This window comes from Chanos chanos, chromosome 1, assembly GCF_902362185.1.
Source record: "Chanos chanos chromosome 1, fChaCha1.1, whole genome shotgun sequence".
Taxonomy (NCBI): domain Eukaryota; kingdom Metazoa; phylum Chordata; class Actinopteri; order Gonorynchiformes; family Chanidae; genus Chanos; species Chanos chanos.
This window is the reverse complement of record NC_044495.1, coordinates 22,499,445-22,518,107: the sequence shown is the minus strand read 5'-3', so window position 1 is coordinate 22,518,107 and position 18,663 is coordinate 22,499,445. Positions and strand designations below refer to the sequence as shown.

Sequence of the window (18,663 nt, the reverse complement as noted above, 5' to 3'; positions counted from 1 at the left end):
ATACAGTATTCTGTTGTCGTAGACACAGTTATCCCTGTGACCTGGTTTAGCATTGTGTGATATGCAGATGTCACATAACATCATTTTTTTCATATTCTAGAGACCTCACCATGATAATGTTCTTATGTGAGATTAGTCACTCTGGTACAATTGCTTTTCCCTGTGCTCAAAATATATGAGGTGATAGCAGTATCCTGAAAAAGAAGAAAGAAAACAGCCTTCTTAAAACTGCAAAAAATACAACTTCCGTCATTTCTGGTCATTCAAGGAGTGAACATTCAACAGGCCTATAAAACTAAACTAACCTTGACACTACAATTCTTACTCTATTCCAATCATAACAGACTTGATCAAGTGAATCAATAGCTCAATGAAAATGACTGCAGTTCTTATCAGGTACCTGCAAGGGTACCTCAAATCGATATGGGTTCCAAACCCTTTCATTTAACTGTGCAAATATAGATTGTTGAAAACCTTTCTAATAAAAATCTAATAGATAGATGGTTATCATCCACTTTTACTTCATGATTTTCATGCATTTCTAGCAAAAACGTTTTCATTTTATCAGAGCAGTGTTTATTTAAAGAACCCAGTTTCAAACTTGAAGTATTGTTTCAAAATTATGAAACAATACTTGTATGTAAACATTCACCAATAGAATATTTGATATTTTTTAGACTATCAGATAAGCCAAATTTATGTTTTAACCAGTTGCTTGTAATCATATGATAAAAAGGAGCCAATGAAGTTCTGACTGTAGCCCTAAGGCGGTCTTACGTGCTGTGTGACCTTGAGACAAGGGACTACTGCATAAGAGCCAAAAAGAAGAGCCAAATCCATATCTTCATATGGTCAGAGTTGCAGCTTACAAACAAAATTTTGGCCCATCACCATTCCAGAGTAATGTAATTTGTTCCATACAAAGAGCCACAAATTCTTTTCAAAGTATTTGTCAAGCAGTTGGTCTCAACTCACAAATGAACGCAACTGTGACAGATCCTGGTTTAATTGAGTTACATGACTTCTCTTATATTAGCTCTCATTCTTTCTACTACACAGAGCTGTTTTTAAAACTGCTTTTTACAAGATTTTCTGTCAGCTTTGAAATGTTTGACTAATGTCACAGAAGACAATGTCAGTATATGAAGATAGATCCTTTATATATGAATATATATCCTTTATATATGAATATATATATATATTTTATATTTTAAGTGGACTGATAAATGACTGATTTTGCTCTGTAGAGCAACTCCACTGATGCTACCACTGTTTGAAAAAATGCAGTAAAAAACTTCACACATAGTGATGAGTAATCCTCAGCTAGGACAGATAGATTTTAACATCACCTAATCCGTCACTGAGTCATGACATCAGGATGGCCACACACCTTGACAATGTATGAGGCTGGACTTTGCTTTTGTGATTATTTCCTAGAACCCAGTGTTCCCAAGCAGACACAGGACATGGGGCAGCAGGATCCTTGCCCATGTGTACACATATGGGAGATAAAAAAAAAAAAAACAGATGATGCTTTGGAATGTTTTTGATGATTATCAGAAAAATGGTATAAAATTGTAAGGAGTAGTTTGCAAACTTAATAATTACCTCTTGGAGGTTTTTTTTTTGTTGTTTTTTTAATGAAATCAATGTAAATATGGATTTGTTAACAAATAAAGGCAGATAGAAGTAAAATTATTTTTCATAAAAACATTAATCAAAAGATCATTTTAGGGGGAAAAACAGATGTATGTGCCTTTTCTGACTGGGTGATGTGCCCTAATTATTTTGATACGTGAACGTGTGTGCTTCATTTATCTAGACTCACTTTCTGAATCACCTCTTTTTGTTTGCATACAAAGAGAGACCGGCACACATACTTTCATTGTTTAATGTTCAGTTTTAATTGTAAATGTTCATTTTCTTTATTTTTCTTTATTGTCTACACACTGTGCTGTTATTTCCTGAAAATTACATTTTTGGCTGGTTAAGAGAGCCAAACCGAACTGTGGAAGATGGTGGAAGACTTTATTTTGCAACTACCATTTTTTCTTTGGCTGGTGGGTGTAAGGTAGTAAGCAAAGTAATGTCGGTAGCAGTTTGACTTATAACATTTCACTTTGTTTTGCTTTCCTATTTTAGCCCACAGACTTTGTTTTCTGTACCAGTTTTTCATTTTGGTGACCATTGTTCTTTGTGGACTAGTTTCTAGATTTTTGTGCAAGAAGTAGTCTTTGGAAGTTTTCCTTACACTTTTGGTTGTGCTTTGTTTACTTTTGTGCTGCTTTGTGTAGCTCCCATGGTGGTTTCCTGAGCTATTTTGACCTTGGGAAAACAGTCCATTTAATTACTACTGCAGCCTGAAAAGATATTTGTCTCTGCCATTGCAATGCAATTCTGAAACAAATCAAAACTGCAGATCTCATTTCACCTCCAATTTGTTTGCGTCATTCAAAATGAGTATGTAAGATTTTTCTCATTGTGTCCGTCCCTCTTATTCTACAGACAAGTCAAACATACAGCTGAATTGTCAATACTCTGTTCTCTGCCAGACGAAGGCACTATAAAGACTTCAATAGCATAATTTACAGGAACAGATTCCTGTTACTGACATGACCACCAAACCTCTACTATATCTCTCAGCAAATCTGACTCCTCTGCAAAATATAGATGCTATCTTCACTAATAGAGAAAGAAAAATGACCCCCAAATGGGCGTGAACAATGTATTTGAAGCAGGCAGTGCATTTTTCTTACATTTAACTGATCACCGTGCCTAATTTTGGCCTAAGTCTGACTGCTGTCTGCTGGGCTGAGGTTGATGTTACTGATCTTTGGTGTCTGCAGAAAGCGTGATTAATTCACTTTTTTTCATTTATATCTTCAAATAAAGTTGACTCCTGAGGTCATGAAAGTTTAGCACTTAGCATTGTCATTTATTCATGAAACTTTTGAAAGGAGCAAATATTATTTGGGGGTAGGTAACCATATTTTCTTAATTTCTTTCTGCTAATATTTATAATGTCCATGTTGAACATTTTAAAACCACACAAGCATGAGATTTCAAAATATACCTCTCTATATACTATATACTCATAGTGCCTTCTTCAAACCCTATGAAACACTCCCACATGTCTGAAATCTTTATTTCACTGACTTCATATTAAGTGGTTCAAAATATTGTGTAAGTCAAAATACCAATGCTCGCAATCAGTAACATTTTTATGATCCATTGGGTAGAATCAGAATGACAAAAATTTACCAATCATTGATGGCTGATCAGTTACTGCATCACTAGATAGGCTTTTGATAGAAAGTCAAGAACAGTCACTACCAGCATTTTGCTGAGATGGCACTTATTGTACCCCTCCAAAAAGATTAATTTCAAGGTTTCATTGTAGTTCCCCATCATCATTTTTGAAGATGGCAGCATTAAAGATGAAAACCTTAAAACGTCAAATCCATCTCCATTATGCAAAGGACAAACATGTTGTAATGTCTCTGAATCTATTTTGTTCAGTGAAACAATCTGACACTCTGGATTAGTACAGTAATGCTCATGTCAGATCCCCCCAACCTTTTTCTCTGTCTCTCTCTCTCTCTCTCTCTCTCTCTCTCTCTCTGTCTCTCTCTCTCTCTCTCTCCCCCTCTCTCTCTCTTTCTTCTCCTTGTCTTTCAAGTAAAATTTATTACAAAAAGTTGTCTTACAAAGGAATTTAAAAACCATGAAATATGCAACACCCGCTGACAGGACAAGGCAAAACAGATTCCCATGCATACATATATACTCACTTCCCATGCATACATACATACATAAAAGCTCAAAACTTTGCAAGTGTTGTTTCATGTTTATGCTTTCATGGTTTGGGGTTTTCTTGTGATCCCTCCAGGGTATGCAGCAAGAATTCCAGGTCTCTCTGCAAAATTGCAGTAATAGAATAAGAAAGAGGGTGATAGGGAAACAACCTCTGCTTTTCATGACGAGAATTCAGGGGGCAGATAAACGTGAAGAGATTGGAAAATAGGTCTGTGTCTGTTTCTGTGTCTAAATGAAGGTCCATTATTTCTCATGCCTCACTTTCTGCCACCTGTCTCCAAAGGCAGGGACATAATCTTTGTTATTGTGGCCTCAGGGAGAATGCCAGCAGCCTTTCTCTTTAAGGGAGTCTGGGAATAGCCTGATAGCCACTGTATTACATAAGAGCCTCTGTTATGCTTTCCCTTTGATGCTTTCCTTTCCTTTTAAGTGGTCAAGATTTCTTTAGTTGCACATGGTTAAAGCTATAGAAAGGATGAATGTTTGCAGTGTTTGAGTGAAAGGGTCTTTTTAATGTGGCACATCAGCTGTGTTTAACTGGCCTTTATTCACCTGAAGATATTTTATTGCCCCTAAGTATTTCCTTTTATTTTGTTTATTATTAGTTCTGTTTTGAACCATAAGACATGCATTTAATCATAAATCAAAATTCATGGGACATGTGAAGGTGCTCTGTTCTCTGTCTCCTACCAGCAGACTTCAGAACACATCATATGCCCTGTTTCTAGGTCAGCTGGGAGCACAGAGAATGGACAGCCATGGCCTTCATCTTTGAACGCCGCATGTTGTTAAAATAGGGTGACCATATGTCCTTTTTTTTTGGACATGTCCTCTTTTTCGAACCTAAAAAATTCGTGTGGCTGGGATTTCTAAATCGCTGAAAATGTCCGGGATTTGGCTTTTTCTTTCCACAGTCTCCATTCATTGCGTGTGCATTTAACCTTTTTCTTTAGGTCCCACCCTCTCACATGCCACCAGTGGACGGTCATGTACACTATCATGCCATAAACATTGGTTAAACTGCATCTCATTCATTACCGTTAACGCTGCAGCAACAACCAAGAGACCTTAAGAAAGCCGTATCGCAACCAAGACTTCAATGGAAAGAAATAAGGTCATCTTGCCACTGTTATTATGCTAGCAGTTATTTGTCTTATTAAAGACTAGCTGGCTATGCATTGCGGCAGTTAAGTACAGATGCAGTTTCACATTGCATTTTCAAGCATCAGCCTTGCATGCACAACGACAGGAACCAAAAGTGACATACAATTAAATCTTCCCGCAAGTTAGGAGGGGCATGCATTATCTCCCCCCACCCCCTGTCCTCTTTTTTGAAAACCAAAATATGGTCACCCTAGCTAAAAGCTTATGTTTTTATGTCCCACTCATACTTATTTGCTTGTCTTAAAGTGTCTTCTTTTGTTTCTCTTTTTCATAAGAGTTTTCACAATGTTCAGGTGAATTAAAGCTTTCTGTGAGGTGTGCTTCGTAAGGAATTTACTGCTGAGTGTAAGGTAAGGGAGTCAGCAGTGCTCAACTCTTAAACTAATTAAGAGCAGCACAAAGGCCACATTTTTGTCCATTTCTTGGATGTTATCTTCGGAGACCATTAAATTGTTCATTCAAAGTGGGGAGGATTTAGTCTTCCTTGGAGTCCAATTAAGGCTTATGTTTAGTGTCTGCAGTCAGTTGCTGATGCACCAAAAAGGGGGCCTTTACACTGATTCTTGGTCCATTTAGGTTCTTAATTCTTGCATAATATGACATAACATGCTCTGCCCTGCTCATATGTGATATTATATTTGTGCTTTCCACACTTTTGCAGGTATTTTAGATAGTGAACGTATAATTAAAGAGGTATAGCAATATGGGTGAACACAGACAGTTAAAGGGAGTTATTCTGGTAATGTTTCTATTTTTATACAAGGAGAGATTATCAGTTTAAGAACCACAATTCAAAAAGACAGAGAACTACAATAACAGCAATGACCTACTATGTCACCGTGGCAATGTTTTTGTAAACTATCTTAGCATCAGCATCACATCAATACAGGCACCGACCAGTCAGAATTTCATAAAATTGGAGATCATGCCTTCTTCGTGTCAGTTTTTGTTCTAGGAATTCTAACAGTCCAATCTTCTAGTGTTGATTTGGATAAAGTCATTATAAGTTGTATCCCCAAAACCATTTGCTAAATTTGACTAATCTGGTGATATAAGTTTAACGTTGTTACCTGAGGGTGTTGTTATACCGGTACCGCATTTCTCTTTCACAATCTTAAGCCCTCATTTTTACAATGAATTCAATCTAATTAGTTCCGTATGTTTTAAATTATTAATGTTTGTGCAGAAATATTTCAAGTAAAGATATTTTTCATGTTTTGCATGAAATGCAAATGAAGCCTGGTAATGTATTATGAGTTTGCTTAACCCATCTTTGGATTTAATTTCCGACCACAGTGAGTCGTATTTAAAACATTTAGTATTCTTTCAAGTTTTAAGCGCACCTCATTTCAAGTAAAGACAAGAAAGTCCCCTGTATCAGTATATGTTTGATGCCACAAGGATTGAAGCTGACTATGTGCTTCTTTGAATTTTAAAAACTATTTTAACTTCATGTTGAACATCTTTGATTCAAAGCTTCTTTGAGTGTCTTTTATTAGATGGCATTCTATATATTTATTTTAACCACATTGATTTTAAGTACAGCTTGGTATGCATGCAGCTGTCTTCTATCCTCAGGTTTACACCAATATCTATCAAAAAACAGCGCAGATACAATACTTCTTTTGCTTATCTTTATCGCCTCCAGGTGGTCAGAAAGGGAACTTTGCATTTGTCCAAATGTTTCCTTAAAACTCTAGAATTTTCACCTTTTTGCCAGAGTGTTTTAACCTTTGTGTGTGTTATCTGAACATTTGTGCTCAAGATTTACTGTCTCTGGAGCTGAAGAATAGTTAATGGTTTATTCGTGTAGCTTAGAGACCACAAATGTGTGCGTGTGTGTGCATGTGAGTGTGTGTCTGTGTGTCTGTGTCTGTGTATACTTGTTTTTGCTAATTTAGGAGACGTCTGACCGCATGACCCTGTTCCACCGGGAAGCCTTGATAAACTGGAGTCAGATTCTAGATTCTGAAAACCATTGCTTAGATGATTAAAAGTAAGTAGTAAAACTAACAGCATGAACGTTTTTTTATGTAGGATTAGAATCAGGGTTATTGTTAGGGATAGGTTGTTATTCTTTTATTCTTTATTTTTGTTGTAATGGAAGTCAATAGAGGGTCCCCAGACATTTTTGCAAGGGAATGTGTGTGTGTGTGTGTGTGTGTGTGTGTATGTGTGTGTGAATGTACGGACATAACACATTACGATGTATATACAATTTTATCTCGATGTTTTATCGATGTTTTATCTCGACTCAACACTTATTTTTACTCAAACAATGACTTTTTTTTATCATTGCAATTTGTATGTTTGTGCGTTTGTTTGTTTGTGTGTGTGTGTGTGTGTGTGTGTGTGTGTGTGTGTGTGTGTGTGTGTGTGTGTGTGCACCTGCGTGTGCGCATGTGTGTTTGCATGTGTGCATATGTGTGTATGTGTGTGTGTGTGTGTGTGTGTGTGTGTGTGTGTGTGTGTGTGTGTATGCATATTATTGGAGTTTGTATGTTTGTGTGTTTGTTTGTGTGTGTGTGTGTGTGTGTGTGTATGTACCAAGTATTGGTATCTGTCTGGGGACCAAAAGTCTCCAGTAACATAGCATAATCTGATAGCATAAAGTGCCTTATGAGCACCAAAATGCTGGTCCCCACTCGGAGAACGTTTTTATAAACTATATTGCTGTTACTGATAAAAAAAACCAAAAACTTTTCTTTGGTTAAGATTAGGGTTAGGGTTAGGGATAGGTTAGTATTCTTTAGGTACAGGATAATGGGAGTCATAATAGGATATGAATACAAATGTGTCTGCATGTGTGTGTGTGTGTGTGTCTGTCTGTCTGTCTGCTTGTTTGTTTGTTTGTTTGTTTGTTTTTTGTTTGCTTGCTTGGTAAGTTAATATCATGATGTATACTGCACTGCTGATGTGCAGGAGCTCCAAGGAACCCCCCTTGACAGACACGGTATTTCCCCATCAACATAATTTTTGGAGAGGCATTACATGTGTGTATTTTTAGAGCTCACTGTTTCCCATCCTGATCAGTACTCTAGATGGATCCTCCCACCTAACAATGGCTCTAATCACCCACCTATTCTTTCTCACATTTTTCCACCCTTTGTCATTTCCCTTCTATATTTGGCCACTGAGCCTCTTATGACAAGTGTAGGTGACAACAGCTGCTTACACCTCATCCGGTATCTTCGGGGTCCAACCCAGGCTCAAGTGTTACTCTCCAAGGTTGATTCAAATGCTGAATAGTCCACATAGCTAAAAATATATCATCCCATTTACCATGTGTTGAAGTGTGAGTTACTCAGTAAGGTCATTTGTAATCAGCCATTCATCTCACAACAACCTGTTCAGCTCTGCTCGTATACAAGAGGTCTGAAAACAAAAAACGGTGTCTTTCTTTTTGAACCTGACAAAATGCAAAATATATATAGCTATGACTATTTTGATTTTGGCCATTCATATAAAGCCATTTCACTTTCAGTAAAATGGTCTGGCATAACTGCTGTATCCAAAATTACCGTAGGGTAAACATATGTGGTGATGCATTAAATATGCTTTAGAAAACATCGCTATGTATTCCGTGCTAGTATTGATATTCTGTTCTGCATGCATACAGTTATGGGGACATTAAAGTAACTAACCTATTCAGCACTCTGTGCGATATTCAGTCTATAAAGAACTGCAATTCTTAGAACGTCATGAAAAAGGATTTGCTTTGTGATATCAGAAAAACTGAAGAAACTGTTGTGAACATATGTCCTCTCTGCATGCAATGATAACAGAATCAAGCAATTTTTCAGCATTACACATATTTAATAAAGCTCAAGTATTTCCCTATTTCTGGAACAAACTATGCGAAACACAACTTGTAAATTGTTAAAGTATTGCCAGTATTTAAGGTGGAACTAGTTGTATCCTTTCCTTTCAGTTTCAAAGTATTTCATGCAAAATAATAGAGGCTAAAGCATTTCTACACTGACTAAGGGATAAGGAATGCAATTACCTGCTGAGGGGGGCCATGCAGGGAAGTCCATGCCTTTAAGTTCATCATGCTTTTAAGGTCAATATAGTGATATTTTTAAAATTAAAAGAAAAAAAAACATTTTATGTGATGGTCAGTTAAAATGTGTCATGAAACCCTAATACTTTATACCCTTATACTTTATACGTCATTTAAAAACTCTTTCCCCGTTAAGACTAACATCACCATTACCTCCATCCATTCCTCAGAGCTAAACTCATCTTTATCAAGAATGAGTCTAGCTCTGAGGAATGGATGGAAGGCACGTGTGCCTCTGATGTAAATGTCTTCTAAAATGTGTGGTTCTGATGTGTGTACGTGTAGTTCTGTCCTGGATAAAGTTTCCATAAATGGTGGTCTTGGACCAGTTTCCCTTTTAGTCATACTGCTATGAACTTTAAGAGAAAAGGCAGGACTGGCCCTAGAACAGCAGTTATGGCTAACTTCCACCAGATCTTTGGAGGCACTAATATTTTCCACTAACTCCATCACAGCTCCACCAAATCTTGTCTTCTGCAAGGGATCCATAGAAAAAACATCAGTTTTGCTGCACAGTCACAAGAGGACTCACTGGCCCCCACCAGCCGCATCAAACATCTTTTTCCGACCCTCCATACCAGACATGGCCTCCACATTCTTACGCCAGTCACCCACTTCAGTGGTCAGTACCTGCCAGGAAGGGGAGGGGTCAGGTTAGCCTCAAAGATCTAAAAACACCTCCAGGGGTTTCCTTTTGTTGCACTGATAGATCTTACATGAAACTGAAAACATTGTCTCCAAAATAGGCACACTGTGTTATGCAAAATGACTCAACAGTAAAGCTGCTTGTACCTCAGTTCTTCACTTTGAATGTAAAAATTTGAAACCTCAGTTTGAATATGTTTTGATTGTGTTCTGAATTTGTTCTTTACCTTCTCCTGTTTAATGTCCTCCTTCTTAACTGACTTGAGGTTGGCACGGAGGTCCATCGATCCCTTGTGTTTAGAACCCAACAGAGCTCGCATCATCTCATCAGCTGACACTCGCACCTTTCTCAGCGCCGGCTTCTTAAACTTCCCACCCAGATCCTGAACCTTGAGCTTTAGCTCATGAATCTTTGGGTGGAGAAGGTACAGCTCAAAGTCAGGAATTATGTTCATGTGCAGTTATGGGTTTTGTGTGTTTGATTAATGAAACGCTCTTGCAATAAAAGCTTTAGAGAGACGTAACTCTAATAGATCTATATAGATGAAAGTAGACACTAACATCTTTGTTGTGCTTCATAACTTTAGCTTCACAGTCATAACGTTCTTCATCCACAATATCTATCTTTGCGTGAAGCTGCTTGCAAAGGTTCTGAAATACAAAGGAGATCAATAAATTATCACAGTGTCTCTTGATTAAAAAGGCTTAACAATGAGCATGGATGACACTTTTTTTTTTTAAAATAGACCTTTTACCATAAAATATGGCTACATTTGTATTAACAGAGTATGTGGTGTGAAATAATGAACTGGTGAAACCTCATAGATGTATATATATAAATGTATATATGTGTGTGTGTGTGTGTGTGTGTATGTGTGTATATGTGTGTGTGTGTGTATATATATTGACCTATCACTGAGTGTTTGGGTGACACTAAACTGTAAGTGGTTTCACTCATATTTGCCTTTTTAACTGATAGATATAAGCACATTTTCAAGCCTGTTTGTCAGTGAGAGGTTATTTCACCTGTAACTCCTCCAGTGACAGTCCTGAGAACTGTAGTGGGGGTAGTTTTTCTCCTAGGTATCTTGTTTTCTCCTCATCCCTATCTGCTTTCTCCTTTTCCAACTCTTCCATTGCTCTGGTTAGGAGCAAGATCTGGTTGGACAACCACATAGTAAGGCATGCCAGAGAGAGTGAGCACCAATTTGTAAAGGTGTCTTCAGACAGCATCGTGAGACTGGACGCAAATAGTTTGGGATAAATTAGAAGCCAAAGCTACAGCACAGTGCACTCCCAAAATGTGTCACAATACTGAGGATATTTTCCGTATATTTAAGTGCACAGAACAATTTTCAGACTCATTACAGTATGTTTTTCAAAAAATAAAAGAATGAAGAAATTCACTCAAGGAGGAAATTGGTCTTGTGAGAAGAGGTGCTAATGTGTTAATTAAATATGGCACCGTCTGAGATTTAAGACATAGTATCACCTACTTACACCTCGTTCTTGTGTCATTAACAGTAATGTACTACCTTAAGGGAGAGCTTCCGAGATGCCGATATCTTGGACTTTGGCTGTGAAGAAAGGTACACTGGGATTGGCAAGTGAACAAATGACACCAAAGCATGCATGCATTCAAGTGAAAACAAATTTGCAGTTCCAGTGATAATGTAAAATCATTGCCTTGACCCAAACCTTTTGTTTTTATTTTTCATTTTCTGTCAAAGTGAAATACGGGATGGCACCGTGTATGGAATTTTGCATGTATGAGCTACCAGGATTAGACCAGTGATAAAGTGTTAAAATGCATGACTAGTAAAACAGCAAAAGTGTATGAAACATACAAAACAGATTACTTATTAATGAGCACAAATTATTAGATTAATCTCTATAAATACCTTGTTGTCCACTTTTGGGTTTGGCCTTCCCAGACTGCGTCTCTGAGAGAGATGTAAGAGTGAAAGAGACAGAGAACAGAACGATGAGAACTGGTAATTTGGACTCCTGTAGTAATAACAACAACAACAACAACAACAACAACAATAATAATAATAATAATAATAATAATAATATAATAACCATACTTACTTCATGGTAGCAGTTGTGTAACGAAGGGGAGATAAATGAGAATACGTCAGTCAGAGTAAATATGGTCAGCATCACAATTCATGCAGAACTGAACCCGGATTCAAGTTCATGTGTGCTGATTCACAGAGCTTCTTTTCTTTTTCTTTTTTCTTTTACTGAGCATAGTGCTCATAGACATGACTGCTGAATCTGTTATTATTATTTTTTATTTTTAGCTTCTTGCATTGTAGCTCTCAATACAGACTACTTTGTGTTTGATTCTAGTTCAAAAACCTCAACTCAAAAACCAATTATATTCCAATTCCAATTATAGCTGATGTTTGCGTATGCACATGTGTGCATGCTACTTTCCTATAACTTGCTCTTTTTTACTTGAGGACATTCATTTCAACAGCTTTAATAATAGTCCTTGACTCTGTGTGAAAAGTGCCAAAGCATTGTCAGATGAAAGATGCATGATCCTGCTAGAACAGATTACAAAACATGATCATGCTGCTGTACAGTGGTGCTGGCAGAATGACTGTAGTGTTTTCTTGACCTGCTCCTATTACAGCCATGGAAAACAAACTTTTCTATATTTGTAATTCAGCATTTTTGTTAAGGCTCTGTTTAGACTATCTATTACAAGTTACGATTCTCAAAGTTCTAATCCTGAAGGCATTTTATATCGTGTAAAATTCACTGGTTTACTTAGAGACTTGATAAGTCAGTGATAACTGAATGCAAGAATAGTTGAAATATGTTAGATAAATTAATCAGCAGCCTTGGAAAGATATACTTACTTATCAGCCATTGTCACACCTTATGATTGGAGAAAAAAGGGGGGAAAAAAGAGTTTGTTTTCAGAAGATATGCACTAGTACAACTCTCCTCAATTTGATTTCAAAGAAACATTCAGTAGCTACAAAAATAAATTAACTCAATGATTTTTTTTTCACCTCTTAGTTCCTACTGAAATGTTACCTGGGGTTCCTCTAGAAGATGACCAGAGACTGAGGACAGAACAACCAAGGACTGAAACAATGGGAGCTTTTATTGCTGCGAGGCTACTGGATAGGAGATTTACTGTCTGTCCTCAGGAATGACCTGGCATTGCTCTGGGGATGAAATATCACCCTCTGTGGAGCTGTGACAATGGAGACAACATATAAGAATACACTATGACCAGCACTACACAGGAATTGACAAGAGCTGCCCTCTGTTCTGTTTAATCAGAGCCAAACATATATACACATGCATTTATGTACAGACATGAGTGTTGTGTGTTTCACTGTGAGATGGATGAGTGTGCTGTCATGAAATGGATTTGAAAATAGTGGAACATGTCAATTTAAATACACTATATTTCAGTAAAGGCATGGCTTTGATTCACAGCAACATTTCCAGCATGAAGTAGGTCTATAGACAGAAATGAAGTGAGAGAAGCCTGTGTAGATAGAAATGCTGATCTCTGTCCTTCAGTTCAATTTAATGTAAAAAAGGTGAAAAGGAAAGTGACATGAATAATTTGATGTGTATAAATATATAATAATAAATGAACAGAATTATGAATTGTAACCTCACTTTCTGATGTTGCAATAAATCAAACCCAACTGACAATGAGGACAGGTATGTTATTATCGCCAGTTTACACTGAAGCCATGCAAAAAATCTGCATAACAGTCATACCACATGTTTTCCTCTGACAGTGTGTAACCCCATGTGGAGTCTTAATGAGCCCATTACAGAGAAGCAGGACGTATAAGTATATATGATATATCAAACAGGCCTGTTTGGGTTCCAGGACCGGCACCATTTTATTCTTCTTGTTTTGATTTCTGTACATTGCTGGTTAATTTTAGCTTGTTAAAAGCATTCAGCTGCTGACACTAGTTATTAGGTGCACATGACATAAACTTAGCTAAGGGGTGATCCCTCAGGCTGAATCAATTTTATAAGAAATATTAAAAATAGGTACTTGTGTTAATAATATACAATTTTTTATTTTACCCCACCTTCTGTTAATATGCTGGTTAAGTTGTAAAAGTTACAATTTTCAAATCTCCCTCTATTCTAGCCTTCTACAGATTCATTTATGGGACAAGAAGATCAAACAAATGTTCTGTTGTCATGTTACTGCTGATCCGGAGCAGGTGGACTTTCTATTTATTCAGTAACCCAAGCCCCTTGTCATTACTGGATCCCTGCGCTCCTTGCACCTCTTGCTGTCGTTACATTTCTCAGAGGGCTCTGATGGCTCAATACATCTCCTGTTTTCATCACCTGGGGCTTTAGCAATCATAAATCACACACACCCGTGGACTAGCCAGCTAGTATTTACGTGATATCCACTTGTGTTGCCTGTCACCCTTTCAGAACAGTAGATTTTCTTCAAAGAGTTTCCATTCAACATTAGTCATTGTCTATGGGATGCTCCTCCTCATGCTAAATTAAGACCTGTACATTAGCACATACACACCCCTCACTGGAATAATATGGCTGGGAAGCCCTGGGCTTGAGACTATTTCATTTAAGCAAAGCTACCCTGCCTTATAAAAATCAGAGGGCTTTTTGTCCAACACGGAAGAGCCTACACAAAGCCTGAATCATGCACAAACCAAGCATCAATGGAATCTTGTACAGTGGATTCATTTTGCTCATGTAAACCTGCAGCATTTAAGAGTTCCCGGGCACTCTTATTTTATATAGAATCTCTATTGCTATTAGTGCCTGTAGGACATTTGGCCAAGGCTTCAGCATTAACCAGGATAATGTAGTAAAGTAACAGGGATTAAAGCCTTCATTACCTCAAAAAGATATTTGGAGATTAGCGCTTCTGCAATTACAGAGCATTACAAGTATAAATAATTAGTCCTAAAGGAACTGTAAAGAGATATTAGCTGAATGTAGTCATGCAGGAGATTAGATTTTGGTCACTGGAGTAGAAATGGTGATGTGGTGGAGGGGAATTTGTAAATGAAAATGTTTTTCTACACTGGTGACCAGCTGTTTATGTCTGTCTTTAGTTGAACCAGTGACTGTCCGTTTTTTATATATTTTTAGACATTGATCTTAGAGGGCTATCTGTAAACAATGAATAAAAAGGGCTGTTTTGTCTGTGTATGTAAACCACTCAATCTCACTCATTTTCAAAGTCGTTTATCCTAATTTTATCCAAAGCCTATCCAAGCGTTCATTGGGCGAAAGGCGGGGTATGCTGGACAGGCCGCCAGTCCATCGCAGGGCAGACACACAGACGAACACACTCACATTCATACCAAGGGGCAAATTAGTGTCTCCAATTCACCTAACCTGCATATCTTTGTTAACATAAATTATTACATGGTTTTGTTGAATACTCGATTCTGATTGGTCAATTACGACAGTCTACGGTCTGTTATTTCGGAGCAGCAGACTGCTCCTATGTATAACAGACTGTTGCTGTGGAACTATTTCTCATTGGAAGCAATAAAATAATTTAAAATCAATATTTTGTGTCAAACTATTGTTTTTTTTTTTAGTAAGCAGCCCTGTAATAAGCGGGATATTGTACAGCGAGCCGATCATCATCGCGAAATAAACCAAGACAGGATTATGCGGGATCACCCTGAAGGAGTTTATTTCGCTATGATGACCGGCCAGCTGTACATTATCCCTTACTTATTAACGGTTCCTCAGAATGCTGCAGAAAGTTCCATTGGATTAAATAGGCCATCCCAACGTTCGGAGGTCAGATATTTCATGATAATGACCGCTGCTATTGGAAACGGGTTCTGTGCTTCTGATTAACATCTTTCATATCATTCCGCAAGTAGTCCGGTCACTTATCGTAACGGAAATTCATGCTAATTTGTTACAGTAGCGATTTGGCGACATCAATGGGACATCAACTTCACTTTTCCCCGAGATGTGCCACTGATTCTTTCAAACTACACCATTAATGGTAACATTCATTTTAATGTCAATAAACAGAATGCTTAGCCTATTAATCTGCAACAGTTCTTTGTGATCCTATCAAACCCAGTGCTTAAAAACTGCTCTTCAATTCCGAGTCCCTATTCAAGTCCAGCTGCACCATGCAACTGTAATAATGTGGTAAAAATATTGGGTCTCATTCACCAACCGTTCTTAAGAAGAAATTTGTTCTTAAAACCCACTTACGCAGTTTTCTGACATTCATCAATGTTTTCTTATTTGGGATTTGGTCTTAGGTAAGAAGAGAATCTACGCACACTCAAGAGCACACTTACACACATTTGAGTGCTGACATGTTTGTACAAAATAATTGTTTACTGTGTTTTTCTCAATTCTACAGTTGGATAATATTACAGGACGTAAATTACAGTAATATTTTTATCATTTATAATATTTTAAAACAATTATTTTCATTATTTTACAAAGCATCCTGGTCTTTTAAAATAAATAAACACCACACTAACACTTCATGTAGAACTCCAGAATGTAGTGCATATTTATTCATACTTTTGTACACTGAACAAAAAGAGCAATATGAGAATGTAATAGCTGATGGAGACTGTGATAAGTGAGCGGTAGTTTTACATACACTACTTAAGCGTTATCCCATCTGAAACCATACAGGTTGTAAAGCAGGTGTTGGAAAAATAAAATGATTTTCTGAATAATGACAAACCAAGGTGCTAATCAAAGGTGCTGATTAATAAAATAAATCAGGGTGGCTGAGACTTACAATGGTATAAATCAATGTGGTATAAATGTCTTTATTTGCTCTTGATTAAGGTCAAACTGTGATTCTTGAATATGCCATTAGGGGGAGGTAAAGTTCAAGTCATTTTCGATTCAGAGGGATGAGACCTGAGAAATAATGGTGTATAAACAGATGTGTCTTACCAAATAGGTGAAGAATGTGAAAGGCGTGACTACTATGTGAAAGGCTTGGCTATTTGCTGTGTATTTTTAGAAAAGTGATAAGAATTAGTATAAAAGCAAGTGATCTGTGAGGGCTGATTCAACCGCTCCCAGGACCGGCTCCGTTTGTTGTATGCTTCTTTAAGTTCATGCAATAAACGTATACTGCATCAGACTCTGAAGACTGATTATTCATTTTGAATGTAAGTGAACAGTGTGGTTAGAATCGTAGCCATATCTGGCCCAGGCTGAGAATTCTCTCCCACAGACGTGTGCGAGAATCAGTCAGTTTTACTTTTATACATATGGATAAATATTAAAATACCTGGACAGAGCAAACACAGCCATTGTAGCCTTCACTTCTGTCTGCTACTGTATGCATGTTGCATTGAACAATGAAAGCAGGAACAGAAGTGATGGCTCAAGCTTCTTGCTGGTTATTAGAAAAGAACTCAGAATTACGAGAAAAAGTCGGAATTGCAAAAGGGGGAACAGTCAAAACTGAGATGGGGAAAAGTTAGAATTCCGCTAAACGAAGTCAGAATTTCGAGAAATAAAGTAGTATTTTTTTTTAATATGACCGAAACGGGCTTCCGTAGATTTCTGTACGTGCACATGGCCTGTCGTCTCATGCCCCTTTTATGGGGATTGGTTTACCTATGCTAATTAGGAACGCACTTTCAATTTACAATGACAATGGGATTCATCATTCTAGGAGCAAGATTGCGAACAATTTTGCGGTTTAAGAACACATTATGACATAGACTTTTTTTTAGGACCTTTCTCAAGAACAAAGAAAAAGAAAAAACTTAGGAAGATATTGGTGAATGAGGCCCACGTTATTGGGATCGACTCTAGACTGAAGGTGGTTGTGAAAAAGTACTTTTCAGTTCTAATTTACCAACACTGAGCCTGCTGGCGTTTTAAATGTGAAGTTAGTCAAAAATATGATTATTTGGCAATTGTATCAGATATTACTGGGTAGTGTGACAAGCAAATATGTGTTCTTTTTCACAAAATGTTTCGGTGATTTAATTCAGGCAGTATTACTAAGCACATTTCCAGGCTCATTTTCATTTGCTCAAGTGCTCAGTACAGTACTATACTATAGATACTATAGATTTAAGTAAATGTCTTCATTGCCTGCATTACTTTCCCAATTCAAATTACTGTGTTTTTAATGGTTTGTATAACTGGACCAGCCACCTGAGATTTCAAAATCTCTGCCTAGGGAGACCACGTAGAACTTTGATATGGAGGACACCCTCTGATTTCTGATTCATGCCTTATCTACAGTTAGGATTAAAACAGTAAAATTCCTACAATCACAGTGTAAGAGCATTAAAATTAAATGAACCTTTTTAGAAACAACATCCATCTACAATATTCTTTTTGCAGCAGGCCTGGCAATTGTCATCTCGATCCTCAAGAAGCCAAAGGCTTGCTGTGCAAATCTACTGTGAGCAAATGTTCTTGAGGCTGTATGATGTGAAATTTCAGACACCAGTTCTAGATGTGCATTCTCTATTACAAGTAGAGTGCCCAGAATAGTGTAGCACGAGTACAACACCTAGACAGTTCACATCTAAAAACAATCTGGCTTTTCGCCATGTCTGTGGTTTAAGGTTTTCTGTAAGCATGCTCCAGTGTGGTCCCCAAACACTCCCAGTTTCTGTGACTTTACTGAATGACTCAGTATGCCATTCTTACACTTCCTCTTTTCTCTTTGTCTCAGCAAACCTGATGAACACACCTAAAATTCGTTAAGGTGTTCCCACATCCCTGGGTCAAAGGGGGAAAAAACCCTGGTTGTCAGTTGAGAATCTTTGGATGTGACATATCATGAAAAAATCAGTGGAATCTGCTGACTCATATCCTCAGGGTCATTGTGGTTGCCTCAGGCACAGATAATATCGAAAGTCTTGTGATCATCAGAACACATGTGTGCTGCTTAAGCTGCCTGTGCAAAACACATGTTAAGGGGGGTGTCATTAAATGTGAGGTAGGTGGGCCAACTT

The 18,663-nt window shown here is 37.5% G+C and overlaps 1 protein-coding gene across 1 annotated transcript; it reads right to left on the bottom strand.

Moving 5' to 3' along the window:
• Positions 1-9,571: 9,571 nt before the first annotated feature.
• tnni1d (troponin I, skeletal, slow d) lies at positions 9,572-11,784 on the bottom strand. The gene is made up of 7 exons (XM_030773988.1): positions 11,780-11,784; positions 11,590-11,629; positions 11,224-11,265; positions 10,715-10,846; positions 10,250-10,339; positions 9,916-10,098; positions 9,572-9,673 (listed from the first exon to the last, which is right to left on the bottom strand). The coding sequence occupies exons 1-7, from the start codon at positions 11,782-11,784 to the stop codon at positions 9,572-9,574; spliced, it is 594 nt and encodes a 197-aa protein (XP_030629848.1).
• Between the last annotated feature and the right edge of the window lie 6,879 nt (positions 11,785-18,663).